The sequence below is a fragment of the Onthophagus taurus genome, chromosome 3, assembly GCF_036711975.1.
Source record: "Onthophagus taurus isolate NC chromosome 3, IU_Otau_3.0, whole genome shotgun sequence".
NCBI lineage: Eukaryota > Metazoa > Arthropoda > Insecta > Coleoptera > Scarabaeidae > Onthophagus > Onthophagus taurus.
This window is the reverse complement of record NC_091968.1, coordinates 17983380-18007476: the sequence shown is the minus strand read 5'-3', so window position 1 is coordinate 18007476 and position 24097 is coordinate 17983380. Positions and strand designations below refer to the sequence as shown.

The 24097-nt window shown below is 33.7% G+C and overlaps 3 protein-coding genes and 2 non-coding genes across 5 annotated transcripts; 3 read left to right on the top strand and 2 right to left on the bottom strand.

Moving 5' to 3' along the window:
* Positions 1-2174: 2174 nt before the first annotated feature.
* LOC111420606 (mitochondrial ribosomal protein L51) lies at positions 2175-2741 on the bottom strand. Its single transcript, XM_023053624.2, has one exon. It carries the CDS (start codon positions 2716-2718, stop codon positions 2224-2226), a length of 495 nt encoding a protein of 164 aa, XP_022909392.2. The 5' UTR covers positions 2719-2741; the 3' UTR covers positions 2175-2223.
* Positions 2742-3061: 320 nt separating this feature from the next.
* On the top strand, positions 3062-13836 carry LOC111420605 (Inhibitor of growth family, member 3). The gene is made up of 4 exons (XM_071195057.1): positions 3062-3237; positions 3305-3376; positions 3426-3774; positions 12951-13836. The coding sequence occupies exons 1-4, from the start codon at positions 3210-3212 to the stop codon at positions 13711-13713; spliced, it is 1212 nt and encodes a 403-aa protein (XP_071051158.1). The 5' UTR covers positions 3062-3209; the 3' UTR covers positions 13714-13836.
* Positions 4765-6174, bottom strand: LOC111421754 (E3 SUMO-protein ligase ZBED1-like). Its single transcript, XM_071194958.1, has 2 exons — positions 5226-6174; positions 4765-5061 (listed from the first exon to the last, which is right to left on the bottom strand). Exons 1-2 carry the CDS (start codon positions 6172-6174, stop codon positions 4784-4786), a joined length of 1227 nt encoding a protein of 408 aa, XP_071051059.1. The 3' UTR covers positions 4765-4783.
* A 3919-nt stretch (positions 13837-17755) lies between the features above and the next one.
* Positions 17756-17918, top strand: LOC111420697 (U1 spliceosomal RNA). Its single transcript, XR_011640199.1, has one exon. It is a non-coding gene; the product is annotated as a U1 spliceosomal RNA (small nuclear RNA).
* A 5042-nt stretch (positions 17919-22960) lies between these two features.
* Positions 22961-23123, top strand: LOC111420695 (U1 spliceosomal RNA). The gene has a single exon (XR_002707111.2). It is a non-coding gene; the product is annotated as a U1 spliceosomal RNA (small nuclear RNA).
* The last annotated feature ends 974 nt before the right edge of the window (positions 23124-24097 follow it).

Genomic DNA, 24097 nt, shown 5'->3' with positions numbered 1-24097 from the left:
TAATATGCTTTGTTTCCCGACTGTTACCATTAACAACTTGTAAAACAATAAATTTAATCAAATATTCATATATTCGAATTTTTGTCGATATCTATGCATCTGACAGCAAAAGTGCTACAGCGCAATATTATTAAGAATAAAATTTGCTACAACTTTTGTTCTAAAAGTTTTTTTATAACATGCTTCGTTTCCCGAATGTTACCATTAAGAACTTGTAAAACAACGAAATTTGTAAAATTTTCATATTTTCCTACTTCTGTCAGTATCTATGCATCTGAGAGCAAAAGTGCAAGAGAACAATATTGTTAACAATAAAATTTGCTACAACTTTTGTTCTAAAAGTTTTTTATAACATGCTTCGTTTCCCGGATGTTACCATTAAGAACTTGTAAAACAACGAAAGTCATCAAATTTTCATATTTTCCTACTTCTGAAAGTATCTATGCATCTGACAGCAAAAGTGCAAGAGAACAATATTGTTAACAATAAAATTTGCTACAACTTTTGTTCTAAAAGTTTTTTTATAACATGCTTCGTTTCCCGAATGTTACCATTAATAACTTGTAAAACAACGAAATTCGTAAAATTTTCATATTTTCCTACTTCTGTAAGTATCTATACATCTGAGAGCAAAAGTGCAAGAGAACAATATTGTTAAGAATAAAACTTGCTACATCTTTTGTTCTAAAAGTTTCTTTTATAACATGCTTTGTTTCCCGACTGTTACCATTAAGAACTCGTAAAATAACGAAATTCGTAAAATTTTCATATTTTCGTACTTCTGTCAGTATCTATGCATCTGAGAGCAAAAGTGCAAGAGAACAATATTGTTAACAATAAAATTTCCTACAACTTTTGTTCTAAAAGCTTTTTATAACATGCTTCGTTTCCCGAATGTTACCATTAAGAACTTGTAAAACAACGAAATTCGTAAAATTTTCATATTTTTGTACTTCTGTCAGTATCTATGCATCTGAGAGCAAAAGTACAAGAGAACAACATTGTTAACAATAAAATTTGCCACAACTTTTGTTCTAAAAGTTTTTTTATAACATGCTTCGTTTCCCGAATGTTACCATTAAGAACTTGTAAAACAACGAAATTCGTAAAATTTTCATATTTTCCTACTTCTGTAAGTATATATGCATCTGACAGCAAAAGTGCAAGAGAACAATATTGTTAACAATAAAATTTGCTACAACTTTTGTTCTAAAAGTTTTTTTATAACATGCTTCGTTTCCCGAATGTTACCATTAACAACTTGTAATACAACGAAATTCGTAAAATTTTCATATTTTCCTACTTCTGTAAGTATCTATGCATCTGACAGCAAAAGTGCAAGAGAACAATATTGTTAAGAATAAAACTTGCCACAACTTTTGTTCTAAATGTTTTTTGTGTTATGCTTTGAATTACCATTAACATCTCGTAAACAAGGCGTTCCATTAAAAAAAGCGAAGTACCTAATACTTAAATAAAAGACTTGATACAGATTGGAAATGATTGAATATTACTTGAAAAAGAATTAATAATACATAAAGAAGTCAAGATACTGTTTGCACAAAACTATAAATTGCCTGCAGAAGACATGAATGTCGTTGTAGAACACTATACATGCTAATAAAAGACTTAATACAGCTTGAAGAAGACTAGATATTGCTTGAAAAAACTGAAGAGTGCATGCAGAAGGCAAGATACTGCTTGAAGAAGACTAGAAACTACCTGTAGAAGACAAGAAACTATTTGCAGAAGGCTATTAAGAACTTTTCTTAATTCCTTGTGTCCATCCAATTCATTATAATTTTTTTTTTTCATTTTGGTTAAGTATCCTGCAGGTGAATTTACTCAAATAGTTTCAGTTTCTAAATCTCTTGGCCTGTAATAAAATATGTCTTGTATCAAAGACAAAGTTAACTAAATAGTGTTAGATAGCTACTTTTATGAATTTTTTTTCTGTAAAAGTATGTATTTGCAATTAAAGATTGCAATTTATGGAGATTATAAAATAAAAATTTACGTTTAAATTATGATAAATTTAAAAGTTCTAGAAATAGTCATTTTAAAGGAAAGAAATTTTAAACTTAATCCAACTTAAAATTGTAAAAGGAATAACTTTAAAAATTATTTTCTGTAAAACAATTAGGATATTTAATATGTAATAAAAATAAAATATGTATTAAGTTATAATTTTTATTTCTAATTAACATAATTCACAAATACAAATTATTGTTTTGAATACCCGGTCGGAGTCTTCCTATTCATAAACCTATACAAATACCGTATCCTCTTATTCAATTCATTCCACTTTGTAGGCCTAGCCAACGGATACTTAGTTTGACCCAAAGCATATCGCTTTTTAATTGCAACTTGAAATTCATTCCCTGACACTCCTCGTAACCATGATGGTACATTATACAAGATCCTTGTAGGATGCAATTTCTCATTACCCAAGATATCTATGTAATCGTTTTGTCCAAATAAAGCCCGCTTTTCACACCAAGCATCTTTCGGCCTATACGTAGGCATCGGCAACTTTTTAGCCCCTTTAACTCTCGGCATTAAACCGGATTGTTGAATATGGTCTTCATAACCATGACGTCGAATTAAAGGCCCTCTCGCTATTTTCTCAGCATGGTATCGAAATCGAATTGTAGTTTTTTGTGGGGTAAGATTTTTAGTTTGTTTTAAACAATTAATTGTTGTGATTAACCACGACATTTTTGTAGGTTAGGAAATTTAACCTAAAAAAAATAAATGTCAAAATATTTTTTTATGAATGTTGTAAATTTTTATTTAGATTAAAATAAATTGAATCAAATAATTAATTAGTTAATTAATAATAAAAAGAAATCGTTTATTTAATAAATAATTTAAATTGAAAGTAAGTTGATAAGGTAGATTTCTTTGCTTGGTTAAAATTTGGTGTTAAAAAAATGTGGTGAATGAAATAAATTATTTGTAATTTTTGTTGATTTTGTTAATTGTGAATGGTTAATAAATAATTATAGCTTATTTTGTTTTAATGAATTAATTTATTAATTTTTTTTGATTGATGAAAGTTGATAAGTTAGAGTGTTTTATTGGTCGGTAACGTCAATAATCTTTTACAAAAAAAATTAAACAAATAGTCATTATTTAACAATAAAACTAATACTAAAACGGTCTGTGTTATAATTCATCTTATTCCTTTTAACCAGTGATTAGAAAACATGTTGTATTTAGAAGATTACCTCGAAAGTGAGTAAACACGTTTTTCATAACCTCAAAAAACACAACCGTCAAATTTTGACAACAACAATTTTAGTGATCGAGCACCTTCCCCAAGAATTGCGGGATCGCTTCACGGAAATGCGAGAGCTAGACCTATCAGTACAAAGTAAATCCTCACAAAATTAAATCCTTAAAATTAAAAATTAATTTTTTAGATAACTTAGACGATTTAGAAAAACGGGTTAAAATCTTATTCGCCGATTGTAAGCGTTACCCCAACGATTTATCACCGTCGGTTGAGGGTGAATTTCAAAATGTCCGAAATGAGTATTATAAAACGTTAGATGAAGCCGACGAGAAGGTCCATTTGGCGAATCAAATGTACGATTTGGTCGATAAGTATTTAAGACGACTTGATACTGAGTTGCACAAGTTTAAATGCGAACTCGAAGCTGATAATAAAGGTATTACGGAGTTATTGGAGAAGAGATCTTTGGAGCTAGACAGCCCGATGACTCCGAGTGTTGTCTCATCACACCAACAAAAAGAAAATCGATGCGAAAGGTACTTATATTTGGGTATAATTCAAAAATCATCATGTCGCTTAAAAATCGACTTTTTTTTTTAATCAACGGGAAATCACTCAAGTCAGCTGTTAACAATTAAAAAAAAGTGTAAAACTTACCGAAAAATCACTTTAAGTTTCGACCCGCAGTTTCGACACTTTTTGTGACGTCATCGACCGCGTTAATCATATGTACAGTGTTGGCCATAAGTATTGAGCACCCAGGATAACTTTGGAAATATCAAATTAAATTGAAACAACTTGTTTAGGTTTATAATGTTTATTGTTAACGAAAAATTAATACTTAGTGGGCCCACCTTTTGCTCTAATCAGGGTCAGAATTCTTTTTGGTAAAGGGGACACAAAATTTTTTTGCTATCTTCGGGACTTATAGTATTCGACTCTAGGCACAAGCGATTGTAGTGTGACACCTAACTTTACGCTTCAATAAACCCCATAAATGTACTATGGGGTTTAGGTCCACAGATTACGCAGGCCAGTCCAGGAGCTCTATGTTAGGTTCGTTCCAACCGCACTTTTGACTGTCAATTGACGGTTACAAGCCTGCGCAGTTGAAAAGTGCTGTTCCAACCGACCCGTGCACGTGCCGCGGACTGATCGGCGACAAGTTGTCATGAGTTCCAACGACCGTCGGACTAGTGATGGGCATAATCGAATGACCATAATCGATTAACCAATTATACACGATCATTCGAGATATCGATTATAATAAAATAATCGATTATTTTTCCATTCGATTATATTTCTATTCGATGTTGAAAGTTAAAATAAAATTCTATATAAAATATTGACTGACATACTACTTCAAGGCTGTTTTGGGAATTTGCCGACTTCTCTGAATGTCTCATTTTAATATTTAAATTAAATTGAGCCTCAAATGATTAGTAGAATCCACGTTTTATGTTTGTATTCATTACTAGTTGTTTAATATGAAGTAAAAAAAGAATTATTATTTGATTTCCCATGATATGTATGGTATATATTGCACTACATATTACTATTTAAAAACATGATTTCGTTGATCATATTGCTGCTTAACCTATTCCTTCTGTCCTTTGTTAACTCGCCTGCTTTTGAGAATACCCTCTCAGATGGCACTGATGTTGCTGGCACGCAGAGGTACTTATTTGCAAGTTTATATAGTTCCGGGAACATCTCCTTCTTGGACTCCCAAAAGTCTAAAGGATTCAGCTTCCTATCTACCAATGGTAGGTCTAGGTACTGCTTTATTTGTGCTTCGGCAGAAACGTGTAGGTGTGGACGCGCTGAATTCCTGCTTAGCCTTTATATCAAAATGCTCCCAAAGTAAACTAGCTTGGTTCTCGCTGGAATCTAAAATTTATATTCAAATATACTCTATTATCGAACTATTGCAATAACAAACAAAAAAGAAACCTTTAACGAAAATGAGTTAACAGTAATAATTTACCTGCACGCCCCTGAGTATAAGGTATTTTAGAATTTGGAGTTTCTAGATGCTGAGTGATAGTCACAATCAAATCCTCTACTTCTTGTGTAATCCATTTAAGGGCTTGATTACCATTTATTACCTTATCGAAGGCCAATATCTTTAATCTGGGGTCCAATAATGTCGCCTTTGCCCAAATTTTTGAAGATTCAACATAACCCAATCTCCTCAATAGGATATCATGAAAATTAGTTTGCAATATCTTTCCCGTGGAAGTTATTGGTTGTGCATTCTCAACAGCGTGTTGGACACCACGAATTAAGGGGATGATAATAGACAACGTTATATATTTTTCTCGCGACAACTCGGAAGTCATAGCTTCAATAGGTTTTAAAATACATATGCAGTCTTTAATTAGTGCCCAGTCTTCCGATGACAAAAGTGAAGGTGATCCGGGAAGATTGGACATTGCTGCTGACAACGGAACTTTTAATTCCTCTAATCTTTGCATCATCGCCAAGCAAGAATTCCATCTTGTTGAAACGTCCTGTTTCACTTTTAGCAGAGGAAGTTTCATTTGATCCTGCATTTTTGCCAGTTCACCAGATGCTACAGTGCTTCTTTTAAAGTGTCCCACAATATTTTTGCATTTCTCGAGCAATTGCTGTAGATCTGCATGTTTGAGGGTGTCCATGGTACATAGGTTCAGCGTATGTGCTATGCAGGGTTGGTGAGTCTTATTGAGATGAACAGTGATAGCGTTTCTCATATTTGAAGCGTTATCTGTTACAATACAGTGAACTTTTTCAAAGATATCCCAACTTTCAAAAACTTCGCGAAGTGCGCTGGCAACATTTCCTGCTGAATGACGATTAACCAATTGTTTTGTTTCCAGTAGGTAACTGTTCGGCTTCCGTTTATATAATGAGCAGTAACTGCCAAAAATGTTTTCGTAGATGATGATGTCCATATATCTGTTGTTATAGACAAATTTGACGACAAATTCAACTCATTTTTTACCTTACTCAAGGTAAAAGGTTTTAATTTAATCAAGGTTTAGATTTTTGTAATAATAAGGCTGGGTGCTTTCGTTTTAGGTGTTCACTTAAATTTGTAGTATTGCCAAAGAATTTATATTCTCGTTTACATTCACTACACATTGAGACATCTCCTCTTCGTACAAAATGATCCCAGATGAAGGATCTCTTTGCAGTTTGTCGCGGCATATCATTAAATCTTAATAAACACAGAACAATACACAAACACTTGACCTGGTTGCAAAACAACACAACAATACTGCCGAGTAGTTTGCTCGAGTAAACGACGAACGTAGTTCGGGTAGGGGTGAGCACGTGTATATACATCGAGTTTCAAAGAATTCGGTAAATCCCCGAAACAGCCCTCTGAAGTAGTAATACCGTAAATATTTTAGATAGAATTTTATTTCAACTTTCATCATCGAATGGAAAAACAATCGACTATTTCATTCGATTAATAATCAAATAATCGATTATTCATATATCTCGATTATGCCCATCACTACGTCGGACTCGTTCATGTACGCGTCCGCGACAAGTCAAATGCGTACCTGGTTTCGACGATGTACGGTTTGTCACGTTCTTAAGCGCTTGCGCATAACAGAGTATAACTCATTTCCAATTGTGCAGCCGGTCTGTTTGTGTCTCTTATGGGTATCTTTACCATCAAGCGGGTCTGTCACGACGAGCTGAGTCTATATCTATATGGCAAATGACTGGCACTATTTCTCTGAAAATTTACATATAGCGTTTATCCGAGGTGCTTGTTTCAGCTAAAATATTTTCAGTGTTCTCCAACTTCCGGTTATACCGGAAATGGACCCCAACTTCGTTATTTTAAATGGAATGTACCAATTTTTATTGAATTTTCGAGATCCCCACCAAATTTTAATACAATTTGATATAAGTCATCATATGTCTAGAGTGCACCATTTATGGATTACTTCAGTTTTTTGGAAAATTATGGCAGATGCAACCCTTCACAATAATAGTATATTAAAAAACAAGTTTCGTAAGACACGTTTGAAATGCACGAATTCAAGTTGAAAAACGAGTGGCGAAGCCACGAGTTTTTTAGTGAATGAGTGCTTTAAATCTTATGAAACGTGTTTTTTATGCTATTTTTTGTAATTCGCGTTTCTATCCTTTTTTTTCTCAAAAATAAAATAAATTTTGACAAAGTAGGAAAGCAGTTGGTAACACCCTAACACTTGAAAATTTATATAAAATTTATATATAAGAAATTTGAATTGACAATTAGAAACTGTCAAAACACAAAATGTATTCACCTGACAAACATGTTTCATGTGCACCTCCCAAAATAAGAGAAATTGCTCAGAGTTCAATGTCCTCATCATTGTGGACCTTGTATTCGATGCTAAGAACGTATTTAACCATCCATAGACAAACATTGTCACATTGACAACTAGAAAAATTAATGACCCAATGTCACCAACATGAACATGGTTCCATAAAATGTTACTAAAATCTCATTACAGCATCGGATGCTGTAAAGAGTCTCATTACAGCACTCGTTTGAGTACTGTTATAGCTTTTATTACCGTCGCGAATTACAAAAAAGTAATTTTTCGAAATTACAATCGAGTCCGGCAAAATATTCTCAGTGTTTGCACAGAGAGGACCCATAGTTTACATAACCCCTTAAAAGTTTTTTAAAAAATTATACAGATTGGTCAAAAATTTGCCCCGAATATCCCTATCTCAAAAAGTCGAAAACTTCATTTTTTTAAATGGCGACCCTAATTTGGGGGTTGCTTTTCAAGTATTATGTAAGCTATGGGTCGTCTCTGTGAGAATATTTGGCCGGACTCGAGTGTAATTTCGAAAAATTAGTTTTATTGTGAAGGGTTGCATCTGCCAAAATTTTCGAGAAGACTGAAATAATTGAAAAATGGTGCACTCTAGACATATGATGACTTATACCAAATTGTATTAAAATTTGGCGGGGATCTGGAAAATTCAATAAAAGTTGTTAAAATAACGAAGTTAGGGTCCATTTCCGGTATAACCGGAAGTTGGAGAAATCTGAAAATATTTTAGCTGAAACGAGCACCTCGGGTAAACCCGTATGCAAATTTTCACAAAAATAGTGCCAGTAGTTTGCCATATAGACTCAGCTCGTCGTGACAGACGCTGTACATTTGGATTTGGATAATTCTCTGCTTTTTTACATGTTTCTGGTGTTTTGTTTAACAAATTTTTAAGAACTTTTATTTCATATGTATGTTTTATGATAAGTTTCATAGACAAATTAATCAAAAAGTGTAAAAACATGTATATTTTTATTTCATTTTTCTAGTAAGGGTTATTACGTTTTTTTTACATTTCTAATTAATGCTACTTTAGTTCATTATTGTTAAAAAAATGAGTAAATGGATTTCGTTTGAAATTGTAAATTATGGTTGCAGCGCTAACTATCGACAGGGTTGGGTATAAAACGTACATAGAATTTTCAAACCGTTCCAACAGCGTTGTCGAAATGTACGCGTTCACGAACGAGTCCATGGACGAACATGCGCAGAAAAAAGTCCAGTACTAGTCGTGTACCCGTACACGACGAGTGAAATTTGTGCGGTTGGAACGAACCTAATTTTCTCGAAACCAAGTCATTGTGACGCGTGTGAAGTTGGCCATATACACTCAGCAGCAGAAGTCTGCGTACAACGAACGTAGAATGCTTTAACCGATCAAAAAATAGTGATAATCTAATGCGATAAACTTCAACTCATATTTTTTCTGTATGTTTTTCTGTATTAACAAAATATAAATCAATAAGATATAAACATTAGTTAATAAAAAAAATTTAAACTAAAAATACTTCAAATAATGCCTATGCAAAAATCTGCGTACAGAGCAAGACGACTTCTGTAAAAAATATATTAGTAGGAGGTATTAGTGGATTGTACTAATTTCTTCGTGTCTTCCGTAGTGATTTTTGCCCATTCGTCAATCATAACACTTTTTAGCACTTCCTTCGATGTTATATTATGTTGACGAATCCTGCGTTCCAATAAATCCCACAAGTGTTCAATCGGATTTAAGTCCGGTGACTGTGGGGGTGTTTTCAATTGTTTTGGGGTGTTATATAGCAGCCAAAGTTTGCTATTGTGGGCACAATATTTAGGGTCGTTATCTTGTTGAAAAATGTATTCGGACCCCAAACCCAAGTTGTTGGTGCTTGGCTTCAAATTTTTCTCTAAAATGTTTATACAGGTGTCCCTCAGAAGTGGGTCACCCCCATATTTTTTTTTTATTATTAGTGATATAAGAAAACCATTCTCTTTGTACTTCCGGTTATACCGGATGTGACTACTAATTTCGCTATTTTTTAAAATCTATAATTTTTTTTTTTTAGTTGGGTAGACAGCATAATTTCACATAACTTTTACTTGAAAAAAATTTCAGGATCGCTTTAGTACCTTCGGAAAATGTATTACAACTTTTGAGCTAGGTTAATAGTATAAACTACGTTATGTTCCTCTTGATTTGTTATTTCTCGAGCAGTGATCACTGCTATGCTTTAGTCAGTGGTTCTTTTTTAATAATGGTGTAAATTAACAGTTGTATTAAATTAGTTTTAAAAGAACAACACTATCCAACAATTAAATTTAATTCAATTATAAGTTCAAAAAAAGTAATTTTCTAAATTTTCAAAATGTTGCCGCCTTGATTTTGGCATAATTGTATCTTGCGTATTGTCGATCTAACGACTCGACGTTATTACTGCGGAGATATTTAGGTAATACAATTTCTAACTCGATTTATTTTCTAATGCCTCACAAGACCTTACTGGTGTATTATACAGCTCATTTTTGATTTTGCCCCATAAAAAAGAATCTAAAGGTGTCGAGGTCAGGTAAACAATCAAAATTAAAATGTATAGGGTGGCAAAAAGTTGTAGCCAAAAAGTCAAATTTTCGTGATTTCAAAAAATGCTCATATTTCGTTTATTTTTCAAATTAGAGAAATGGGGTTGATACGTTCTTAAAACACTTTTTTAAGTAGAATATACTGCCGTTGAAAAATTTTAAAAATATTTGATGATTTTTGAGATACAACACAAAGTTGTATTTTTTTAAATACAAACTATACTTGATTATGATGATAATGAAAAGAACATATTTTTAGCTTTCCAATGATGTATCGCATATATGGTGTATTTGCGGAAAATAAGCGTTAATTTTCAATTCCAAAATAGTAAGCGCTAAAGTTCAAAATTTTGATTATAGTAGGCCGGTTCGGACAGTAATTACTACCTAATTGCTATATGGTTTTTCACGAATATGACAGAAAGTTGGTCTTGTATCATTATGCAGGATAAAGTTGGTTTTGTACCAACGAATAAAAACTTTGAATAGTTGATTTAAATTTCTCAGTGTCTTATCCCTGACTTTGTTCACCAATAAAAAATGATTTGTAGATAAAGTCTGTTTATTAAAAATACAAGAAACGTATTAATTAATGAATAATTAAATATGAACAACAACTTCAGGAACTAAACAGTCACAGACTGTCTCATCTTCTTCTACTAAACTTACTGGTTGTAAGGTTAGAACAATTGGGTATCAATGAATGAAATCTTCGGTAGTATCTTCCCAGTTTTCCCCAACCATGAGATTTAGAAGTTTTTTCATATTAGCAACCTTTTCTTTTTAAATTGGGTGAGATAGAGGAAGATTAGGGATCATAAACTGGGCAGCGGACTTTCCATTGAAACGATGTTTATATGGGATATGGAGCCTTATCTATCATTTTCAAAGAATGATTTTTTAATTTTATCGCTTTATGTATTTAAAGATAATGAGGAATGTTTAAGCGGGAAACTCGTTTCAAAAAATTCATGTATGAAATGATCAGTAAACTCACGTTACTATAGTAACTAAGTGGCATTTAACGTTTTCCTCGCCTACTATAATTAAAATTTTGAATATTAATCTTTAATATTTTAGAATTAAAAAAATAACGCTTATTTTCCAAAAATACACCATGCGTGCAATACATCATTGGAAAGCTAAAAATATGCTTTTTTCAGTAACACCATAATCTACTACAGTTTGTATTTAAAAAATACAAGTTTATGTTATATCTCAAAAATTATCAACTATGTTTAAAATTTTTCAACGGCAGTATATTCTACTCAAAAAAGTGTCTTAAGAACGTATCAACCCCATTTCTCTAATTTAAAAAATAAACGAAATATGAGAATTATTTGAAATCGCGAAAATTTGACTTTTTGACTATAACTTAAAAACAAAAGAAAATAGAGGTTTGGTTTTTGCGGAATTGGATTAGTCTCGGAAAAAGAGACCGAGACATGGCACCTACTTTTTTCGTATCTCTTATAGTTTCTGAGATAGCCTATAATAACACCCAAATTTGCCCACCCGGTACACATCGCGCAAAATCTCAATTTTTGTCGAATAGTTCAAATGTCCGCCGTGGTTTCGTTGGCACGAGTGAATACGCTGGATCCAATTTTCCATGACTCGAGCACACAGATCGGCCGAAATACCAAGAATTTTGCGTCCGTGTTGGCCTACAACTTTTCTAATGTTGCTGACTTCAGGCTTTTCTAACCTCTCGTGCATCACGTCAGACTGTTCACTCGTCCAAATGCGACAATTTTGCTTGTTGACAAAACCATCGATCCAGAAGTGAGCTTCATCCGAAAAGGTGATTCTTGTGAAAGTAGACTTCAGCTTAAAATGGTCGGTTGGATTCAGTTCTTGAGTCAACGCAATCTTATACGGATGGAGAGCCAAATCCTTCCCCAATATTTGCCACAAACTGGTCACACTGATGTTCAACGCCGGCGATCGGCGTGTATCTCTCCATGATTAAATGGCATAGAGCGACGTTTCAAAATGTGAAAGAATTGCGAAGCCAACTTCACTCCTATTCGAGAAATGTTAAAAACAAAATGCGTCGCTCATAATGAAAAACCCTTTAGTTTTAGGTCTAATGTTAGTGCTAGTGACAGTGGTAGGTAGCCCTCTTGAGAGACGTGTGGCTAAACCCGAATGTTTCTAGGTCTAGTGTTTGTTCTAGTTTTGCACTATCACTAGAACTAGCACAAGACCTAGAACAAGAATCATTCGGGTTTAGCCGTTTTGAGAGACGTGGGGCTAAATCCGTATGTTTCTAGTTGTCGGTCTAGTGTTAGTTCTAGTTTTGCACTAGCACTATGATTAGAACTAACACAAGACCTAAAACTAGATTCATTCTTGTTTAGCCGTCCTGAGAAATTAAGTCCGAATGTTTCTAGTTTTCGGTCTAGTGTTAGTTCTAGTATTAATACAGAGTCTATTGAGACACAGTCTATCTAACGACAGGTAGTCAGTCGTTATGAATCGAAAGCCTAAGAAAAGCAAGGGTATTTCATCCGTAAATATACGTTGTAATTTCACCTAGTTTGGTGAAAATAACTTTACTTTTAACTTCATCAAATTGATTTTGTGCGTGGCTATAAAATAAACAATTTGTAGATTAGGTGTTGATCGGTTTCATAGAAAAATGATTTTTCGGCATGTTCTACACTTTTCCGCACTTTCTTTTTATTTTAACGTGTTTTTTTAATTATTTCACATTAATTAAAAGAAAAATCATCGATTTTTAAGCCACATGATAATTCTTAAATTTTTCCCTTATTTGAATTATTTATTTATGTTTTAATAAATTAAATGTTTAGCCGATATAGTAGACCTCGCAATGAGAAGCGCCGCGATAGTAACCCATCAAATTTAAACACTTCATACGTAGAGAAACGAACCGCACAACAACCCCCGGCTTTAATTGAACATCGTCACACGAATACGGTTCAAAACTCCCAACCAATTAATTACAACTTAGGGCACATCGGAGCAGGTCCTGCAATAGCAGCTGCGGCATCCCAAGCGATTGCAGCCACTCAACAAATGCAACAAGGTCGAAGAACCGCCTCGTTAAAAGCTTCTTACGAAGCAATAAACACCGGGGTTCACGTCACTGAATTCGGAGGAATCGGGCGGGAATTAGCTGGAGCAGCTCAAACCGCAATTCAAGCGATTCAACAAGATCACCACAACAACAAGAAAAAACAAAAGAAATGGTCGAATACTAACGGGGGATCATCTTCAAGTTCGGTGAATGTAAATTCATCGTCTTCTTCTTCGTCGAGTGTCCAAGCGATTTTAAATAGTGTTGTAACTCCGGCTCCGGAATCGCCAGCTGTTGAAACGGTGACTCAAAGTCAAGAGGTTACCGATGCGGAGTGGAGTTATGACCCTAACGAACCTAGGTATTGTCTTTGTAATCAAGTTTCTTATGGTGATATGGTTGCTTGTGATAACGAGGATTGTCCGTCCGAGTGGTTCCATTATCCGTGCGTGGGGATTACGGCTCCGCCAAAAGGGAAATGGTATTGTCCGCAATGTACTGCTTCTATGAGAAGACGCGGTGGCAGGAAAAATTAAATTGCACAAAAAAAAGGATTGGAGAAAAATTATGGATTATGAAATTAGATTTTTTTTGTGTTTAGGTGTATTGTGTAGGTCGTAAAATGTATAAAATACTCATTAATAAAGTTAATGAATGTGTATTATAGTTTTTTATCCTATTATATTTGTTTAGTTATTGCTGGTTTCGGTGTTAACCATCATCAGGAATTACGTCAATATTTACTACAAAATTGTTTAAACACTCCAATATTTAATGTTAAGTGTATGTATTAGGTAAATATTTGTGCTTTATATAAAAGATGTGGAAATTAAGTGTGTGTTGTTGAAGCTGCCGAAAGTAAATCGAAAATGGTTTTTGTGATACAATAAATATATAGTGTGCGGTAATATAGTCAATTCAATGATGGATGGGGATAAAAACGAAGGGAAGTAAATGAATAAAAAAGTCGTAATTCATGGTACATGGGGGGTTTTCTATGCAATATACAGGGTGTATCTGAATGACTGCAACAAACTTCAAGGGGTGATTCTTTAGTGAATTTTAAGGGTACTTTGATATATGAACCAAGGGCGACTTCGGCTCCCCTAAGGAGCTACACCCCTCCAAAAATGGCGGAAAATTTTGGTTTAATTTCTTTTTCTCAAAAACCATAAACGCTAGGAAAATGAAATTTGGGGAATATGTTTAACTCATAATAGGGCACGTTTTGACCCTATTTGTACTTTCAACCTACCCTTCTAATAACCAATATTCTCTGATCGAAAACAGACAAGAAAAGTCTAATAAACATAGGTCCGAAAATGGACCAATTTCGAGATATTCAAAGTTTTAGTTTCATAAGCTGACCTATTGTAAACATCATTAATTCTAACGATTTAGATGCAGTAATTATATGATTACCATGGTTACGATGGTTAAGATAAAGTTTAATAAATAATAAGATAATATTAAGTTAATTAATACAGTTCATTAATAATTTAACAAAACAAGTAACAAAGATTGTCGAAGAAAATCGTTCAACCAGTATAAAAACAACGAATATTTAACAAATTGGAAAAGATTCATGTCATAATAAATGTTCAATATGCGCACCATTTACTTCTAAACACAAACGGATACGTTTTCTAAATGAACTTCTAATGCGTTCAAAGATACCAGGAATTTGTTTTACTGTGTCAAATGCGTTACTAATTTTATTCTTCAAATCCTGCACATTTTGAACGTCTTCAGAATAAACAATTTGTTTTAAATGTCCCAAAAATCTAACGGATTTAAATCTGGTGAACGAGGTGGCCACGGGACAGAACCTCCTCGGCCAATCCACTTATTGCCAAATCTGTTATTTAAGTATGCTTGAGTAGCACGTGCATAATGTGCTGGTGCTCCATCGTGCATAAAGTAGCAATCTTCTAGAATTTGTTGAGGTAATTCAGCAAATGCCTCTGTAAGGTCATTTTGTAAAAAATGTATGTAGGCATCGGCTGTCAATCTCTTTGGAAGAAAAAATGGACCTAATAACTGATCACCTATAACTCCAGCCCATACATTAACACTGAATCGCCACTGATGATGAGTTTCTAGTATTGCATGCGGATTTTCATCGCTCCAAACGTGCGCATTATGAATATTACAAATTCCGCTTTGAGTAAATGTTGCTTCATCCGTAAATACAATGTTTATGGGAAAGTCGACGTTTACTACCTCTTCTTGTATGGCTCACCTACAAAAAATCTCCCTTTTTTCGCCATCATTTTCTGTTAGAGCTTGAACGGTGTTGTAATGATAAGGATAAAGCAACTGCTCCCTTAAAATGCGGTGAACGGTTGTTTTGTTAATGTTTTCTTGTGCAGAAATTGTTCTAATGCTGGTTGAGGCATTTTCATCGACTCTTCTCAAAACTGCTTCTTCTAATTCCACCGGCCTTGTGTAATGTCTCTCCGTGGAATGGCTGTGGATTACGCTTCCCGTTTCTTTTAATCTGAGAAATAGTCTGCTAAAGGTGTGACTATTAGGCAATCGTCTGTTCGGGAACCTTTATTTATTTATTTATTTATAATCTTTGGGATACAAACAGGACATGCCCAGTGAAGTATCCACTAATAATACATAAGAAGAACAATAGAAAAATTAATGTTAATAATAATAACAAAATATATATATATATATATATATAAAAGTAAACAAAAACCAGCAAAAGGGAAAAAATTAACAAAAAATAAAATAATAACAAAAACAAAATGACAATATGTTTAATGATGTTAATAATAATATGAATATTAATATCAGCTGTCAGACAACGCACGCAATGCTACTGACATTGCAAGTGGCGAATGTTTTTCTTGAATGTCACCGTAGAGGTGTTGAACATATCGAGACCTGAGCCATAGCAATTAAACGTGTACATAAGGCGTGGAACCGCGGCATTTGAAAAGGCGTTTGTTAAGTCATTAATTTTACATTTGGAAGAGAGCGGCATGAGACCAAAAACTGTGCATCGCTGCGTATAATTACAATACGATAAGCAAAATGTATACGACAAATACCGAGCAAAACGCTTCTGAACTTGTTCCAGGCGGTCGATGTAGGTATGATATTGAGGGTTCCAAACGGCAGATGCGTAATTAAAGAGAGAGGAAACAAAGGCAGAATACAGTGAACGAATACAAGACAGATCAGAAAAAGGACGGGATATGCGACATATAAATCCCAGCATGCGAGAAGCCTTGTTAACAATATAGTCAATATGAGCCGAAAAAGAGAGTTTAGAGTCAAAAATAACTCCAAGGTCTCTCACGCATTCGGATTGTCTGAGGATAGTTGAGCCAAGGGAGTAATCAAAGACGACAGGATAGCGTTTACGAGTAAATGTAATTTTACTGCATTTATCAGGGTTTAAGAACAAGTTATTTCTTAAACAATATTCATGTAACCTGTTTAAATCGTCTTGCAGTTTTGCACAGTCGTCGGTAGAACAGATGCGGCTAAATATCTTGCTATCATCGGCGTAAAGTGGAAAATGTGAATGGTGAAAACATGCATGGATATCGTTAATGTAGAGTAGAAAGAAAAGCGGTCCCAGATGACTACCCTGAGCAACGCCAGAAGAAATATCTCTAAATGCAGAGCGGTAGTTACCTATGCTAACAGCCTGCGATCTGCCGGAGATGTAAGATGAAATCCAGGAAATTAAACCAGTTGGAATGTCAAAATTAGCAAGTTTAGTTAAAAGGATCCCATGATCAATTCTATTAAACGCCTTGCTATAATCGGTGTATATGGCGTCTACCTGGCAATTGTCATCAAGAGAGCTTAGTAAAAAGTTGGAATAAGAGATTAGATTAGATTCTACTGACCTGCATCGGTAGAAGCCATGCTGTTCAGGGATTATAAATGATTTAACACTATACATAATAAGATCGTAAACAAGACGCTCAAAGACTTTAGAGGCGATTGAGAGAATAGAGATAGGTCTGTAGTTACAAACTAAATCACGTTCGCCACATTTATGTATAGGTACTTTGCGCGTAATGACGAGCTGCTAACGACGCATTTCCATCAGCTAGTCCGTAACAATACACCATATCCGCCATCTCTTCCTTGGAGTAATTAATAGAAGCCATACTTAATAGTTTTATTAAATTAAATAGTAAAATAATAATTTCGTGAAGTATTATTTTTTTTTGATTAGACAACTTATCGTAATCATAGTAACGACTTAATTATTATAAAAACAAATTTAAATTCATGATGTTAACAATATCAACTTATGAAACTAAATCTTTGAATATCTCGAAAATGGTCCATTTTCGGACCTATGTTTATTAGGCTTTTTTTGTTTATTTTTGATCATACGCTGATGCAGTTTTGTACAATCGTTGCGGGACACCTGTATATTATACCATATTGAGTAAATTTGCCAAAGGGCGCTATAGATATCTGTTATAGAGTAGACTATAACATTGATACTGTTAGCTGAAGATAGATGGCACTTTGGCATACTTGTTGGCAGTTGTTTTTATATCGTATAGCCAAGACAGCCGGTTGGGGTAGGAAGGCATACTTACCTGGCGTAGGGGTTACCGTGATCAATAAGGCGGTTCCCCCAGGACGAGGCCCTTCCATTGCACTTCGGTCGGGCTGACCCCTGCGATTACCCCTAATGCGGGTAACTCGGGCGCGTAATTTTTGGTAGTCGGGTCTGCGTACGCGCTAACCCGGATTTATACTGATACAAACATAATATATTTTTCGATATTACAGCAAACTTTCAACCATAATATGATTAAAAGGCCATTTAAACGGTTTATAATTTCAAAATAAGAAAAACATATTCTCATATCGCTTTACATGTCCTGTAACATAGCAGAATCACATTTTTTTAAAACATTGTCCAATTTTGTTTAAAAAAACACGTAAAGGTTGAAATTGAAACACTTTTTTAGTATTAATTTACCTGTTTGAAGTTACCCATAAATTCCATCCATAAAAAAACGTTTTTGTTTGTATATCGAAAATCTAGAGTACATACTAACATCGTTTTGGGGGCGCTAATTTTGGGCGGGAACACTTTAAATTTCGCGCAAAACAGTAAAATATACAAAAAATCTCTAACTTTAGAATCCCAAAAATTTCAAATTTATTAACATAATATCAGGTATTACCAAATCAGAATGCGTATACTGTCTTCTACACAAAAGTGAATCTAAATCATACCGCTAACACTAGTCTACAAAAAAATTCATAAAATGTACATTTGACGCCGCTGTATTTTTCTTATGTAGTTTGGTTCCCTAAACCCAAAAATCACATTTAAAATTTTTTCTATGGATACGTTTTGAAGCTATGATTTTTTTTTTAGGGGTAATTTGACTATTTGCAGCATATCTCGAGTTAGAGATGACCGATCTGGTCGTGCTATTCATCAAATTAAAGAATATTGTATAGCCAATAAATGGTATTAATACTTATTCCAATCGGTTCAGTAGTTTTAAAGCAATGACACAATATGTGAAAACGGGATTTTTTTTAGACAAAATGTGAACCAAAAATTCATTCAATATCCGTGGAGAGTCGCAGGAAATTTTTTTTTACCTCCTACGTAAAGTTTGCTCTTTTTAGAAGACAACAAGCCCATTGGGTTCCTAATATTGGGAAACCAAAGAAATTGTATAACTAGAAGCAGCATTGCCTATCCCCACCCGTATACGAGATTGAAGCCAACGTTCGAGTGTTTGTTTTGGTTTTGGTCCCACTGACAGTGGCGTGTATAGTTTCGGCAAAATCAGACTTACACAGTGGCGTACATGAAGAAATGTATATTATCATTTTTTTTTTTTATTGAGCAGGTTTTTCAAAATTTGATGTGTAGTTTATACGCTATATTGATTGAAATGTTTATTAAGGAATGTAAACTTTGAGTTCTTTTGTAATTAATTAATTTATAATTGTAACCGTATAAATTGTGAACGGTTTATTTCTTACAAGTAAATTAAAGATGATATAATTAGAATTTTACAGTACTTTCATGGTAAATAATGCAGTAAAAATATTGTATTTGCAAATAACATTGGTATTTTGTTTCAAAATTTTTATTACATAACAAAAAACTTAAATCTTAACTCATAAATATAAATTTTAAAGTAACTCTTATTGATGAACATATGTCAAAGCCTAGATTCTTGATTTATTAACTTGGTTTCATTAAATAACTTTACGTTAATAAATTTTGTTATTATTAACTTTATACATTGTATTTCATGTCCATCATTAACATTATCATACGCATGATCTCCAAAAAGATCATAAATGTTTTGAGGTAAACTTAATAAAATGGAATTAGTTAACTTTAAAAATATATTCTTGTTATTGAATAATACATTTTGTCGTTAATAGTCTGTAATAATTTTTTCACTAATTAAGTAAAGTTTGACTACAAACTCAGAAGCTTTAGTCAAAACCCCATATGTCTTTTATACCTGTAGCATTGAAATATCACTAGTTCCTTCTACCATATTTAAACAAAATTGGCAAGTAATATTAGTTTTTAGAAAATAGTAGTTAGGTAGTTAAATGCATGTTCTTTAAGTTCGCAACGTCTATAATGTCCAGTGTTTCAATTTCAAAATATACCGTATTTTTCGGACTATAAGACGCACCTCAAATTTAGAGACGATTTATTGAAAAAAATATTTTAATGGTACCTTCGGACCATAAAACGCACCCAAAATTGAGTCCATTTTTCTATGTGAAAAGGTGCGTCTTATAGTCTGAAAAATACGGTACTACTAAAATGTTAACTTCGCCAAAGCCAAAACACAAATACGCACACAAACCTTGTTTACTTAGGAGAGAATTATTCATTTATTAGTGTTCAACAAACATGGATAAACATTAATTAGGTAAATTTATTTTCAAAGAAATCATAAAAAGATTGGCCTGTTCGGAAATACTCGGTGATCGTCGGCCGGACGGTCCGATCTGAGCGTGTCCCGTTCTGGACTGAGTGAAAACGTAAACAAAACACATCGAACGCTGGCTTCAACTCTTGGTGTTTATATGTGCTTCTAGTAATACAATTTCTTTGTGGGAAACCTATTGGGTTCCGCCAACACATGAAGTTTCACGCCTTCTTGTTGTACTTACATGTATTGACGGTAAACTAAACGTTCTCGCCATAACAGTATGGATTCGTCCAAAGAAAGTTCTAGAGTTGCAAATAGACTGCATTTTTGTATTGAAGTTAGTTCCATGATGAGATAAGAAATGCAAACATCTCATTATTAGTAAAAATCTATTTTTTGACATATAGTTGGGGAAGCATCTATAGAAACAATGTTTTTAATTTCTGTATTGTAAGATCATTCCATTATGTAATACGTGATTGTATACATCAGTGGTGTCCACTAATTTTTGATCATGATCGACTTTGTATACATATGTCTTGCCAAGATCGACCAAAGGGTTTCAAATCTTTTTTTACATTTTAAAAGTAACCTTCCTTTTTTTTTGCTCTGAGGCCCAGATATAGATATTTCAGATTCATGATTTTGTTGGCGATCAAAACAGCTTCGCGGTCGACCGGTCGATCGTGATCATCGTTATGAACACCACTGGTATACATGTTCGCTCTGCTAGAATAACATTGACAGCAACTCATTCGTTTTATCGATAATAAGATTCATTACATCTTTATCAAAAAAAATTTTTTTAATTTATGAAGCTTATTTACAAAATTGTTTGAATTTCTAATCATACTTAGATAATTTTAGGTGCACTCATTTCACATATCAATTAAAATATCTCAATATGAGCTTTACATCACATTGAGTAAATCTGTCAAAAGGCGTTATACAGTATGTCCCCGGATCGAGTTACAAAGAAGAAAAAAAATTTTTGTTACTGATTTTTCAAACTTATCTCAGTACAAATAATGCGTCGGATATGTTCAAACTAGTAAATCGCATGAATTTTATACTCTAACTATAAAAGTTTACTAATTATTCCAATTTTTATGTAAAAATTGGACTTTTTTCTAAATTGAAAATTGAAATTGAAGTTCAATTTATGATATGTAACCATAGACACCATAAAAGTTGCAACTTAACCGTGAAAGAGAGAATTTATTTAGTACTGTGCTATGGTACTAGTGAATCATATTTTCGTGTAGAGTTATACAAAAATTCCAGCAAAAATATCTGGACACAAAAATATCTCATGTTGGGGCTCGCATACTTATGAAAAAAATTTTGGAAACGGGTTCTGTGTTATCCATAAAGAGGCAGACAAAGAGACTAAATGAGGAAGACGCTGCTTTTCAGATAGCTTTTCAACAAATGACATTATTTCTTCCCAGCATTGTCGTTATTGGAGCGATGTAAATCCAATTACCCTTAAATTTTATACGGTCAATGTACTTTCAGCAAGACAGTTGCCCAGCTACCATTCACACAGTGTGCCAAATGGTTAAATTTACAATTTCGTCAAAAATGAATTGAATGAAATGGTCCTATTTGATGGCCAGCACGTAGTCCTGATCTTACAATTATGGATTTTTATTTTTGGGCACGATTGAAACAAATTGTTTACAGTGAACCAATACAAGATGATACAGAACTATTAAAACTACGAATAATTAAAGCGATAGAATCACTGGATACCACTGGCGGAAATTCGTACTTCTTATAAAGAATTTAGAACTCGTCTTCAAATGTGTGCCGAATTGGGAGGGAATTTGTTTGAATGAGGATTTGTTCACTTACAAATAAATAATATTTATACTTACATAGTGTGTTATTACATAAATTTACATTTAAAATATTTTATCTACGACTGCTTTCATTTGAGGTGATTTGAGTTACGTAATGAAGTTCATTACCGCACCGGTTTCATTACGTAACGCATTTTCAGCCTATTCAGAACAGACTTAATTTATTGAAACGAGCAACAATACAAAAGAAAAAGTGCTATCTACTTACAGAGAAACAATACTATTTATTATAAACATTAATTGTTATGTTTTTACATTTTAAAACACTTATTCCAGATGAGTAAACATGTTGTTTAAACTGACAATTCAAAATTGTCAACAATCATTTCAAAATATTTTTATAAATGTCAAATAGACTTTTCTAAAGAAATTGATTTTTTAGTAATTTTTAGCAGTCGTAGATAAAATGCTGTATATCACACGTGGGCTAGAGCATAATTACGGTACTCGTGTGATTACACGACTCGGTCTACGACCTCGTCGTGCAATTCTCCACACTCGTACTGTAATTATGTTTGTAGCCCACTTGTAATATAAATAACTATTATTCAATTATCCATATTTTAATTTGATTTGTCCGTATATTTATCACTTATCTTATCACTAACATAAGTTGTAACTTTTATTTTATTTTATTGGTTTCTATGGTTACATATCGTAAATTGAACTTGAAAAATTTTTTATTTAGGAAAAGTACAATTTTTACATAAAAATGGGAACAATTAGTTAACTTCTATAGTTAGAATATAAAGTTCGTGCGATTTAGTGGTTTGAACATATTCGACGCATTATTTATGCTGAGATAAGTTTGAAAAATCAGTAATAAATTTTTCTTCCTCTTTGTAACTCGATCCGGGGACATACTGTAGATACCTAAGTAGTCCTCTCCTCTGTAACATTCTTACTGTTAGCTGAAGATAGATGGCACTTTGGCACACTTGTTAGCAGATGTTTTTGTTTGGTGTATGGAAGGCAACTTGATGGGAACGAAAAGCATACTTACCTGGCGTAGGGGCTACCGTGATCAATAAGGCGGTTTCCCCAGGACGAGGCCCTTCCATTGCACTTCGGTCGGGCTGACCCCTGCGATTACCCCTAATGCGGGTAACTCGGGCGCGTAATTTTTGATAGTCGGGTCTGCGTACGCGCTAACCCGGATTATATTAATACAAACATAGGTAATACTTTCAAACACCATGGCACCCCAATTTACCATAATCAAGGACCTCATCGGATGAGGTTCATCGTTTATTGTCACACTTCCATAACTCAGAAAACATTTGATGGGCCATCAGCAATCAAGAATTGACTCCATATTTTTGAATGTGTGGGTTTGACCTACATTTTTTTCACAAATAAAATAATCTTTCAAATCCGGGAGCCTTCACTCGATGTATTGTTTGATTCCAACCTTCAGATTTCTGTATATCTAATTCTACTGTCATCTTTGAGGTTCTGTATATTAAAGTTAATCTCGTTTTCTAGATTGAGTTGGTTGTGTTTCCGACGTCCCGCACTCAACGCCCAAGTAGGATATTTGCAAAAACGCTCGAATATCCTTTGGCAGCGAAATTATTTGAGCTCTCATAATTAGTTGCTCTTTCATTAAAGCAATTTCTAAATTATTTAAGAAAATTCTTCGACGACACTGATTTTCCGTAGAATGTTTTGTGAAATACAATATTTGCGAGTTTATTCCCGCTATATTTAGCAGCGTAAAAAACAGGGCTAATGGCCATCGTCTAGTGACCCTCGAAATAGAGTAGGCAGCGCACATCTTATCAACCCTATCTACTGCTCCTTTTGTTTAATTATAACTCAAAATTATTTCGGGTTTAGGAGATTCTTCGTCAACTTCCGGTAAGTCGTGCATCGTTGATAATAATATAACGGCTTTGTTTTTTCTTGGGACATGACACTAACGCAGTATCTTGTTGAGAGCCAAATAAAGATGATTGAGCTTGACGATTTTTATTTGGCAAAAACTCCGGAGGAATTTCACGTTTGTTTTGACGTAATGTTCCGATGAATGTAATTTTTTTTCTAGAAGATATTTAGCCAAGGTTAAGCTGCTATACCAATTGTCCGTCGATAGATTTCTACCAGAATTTTCAATTGGTGTTATTAACCGT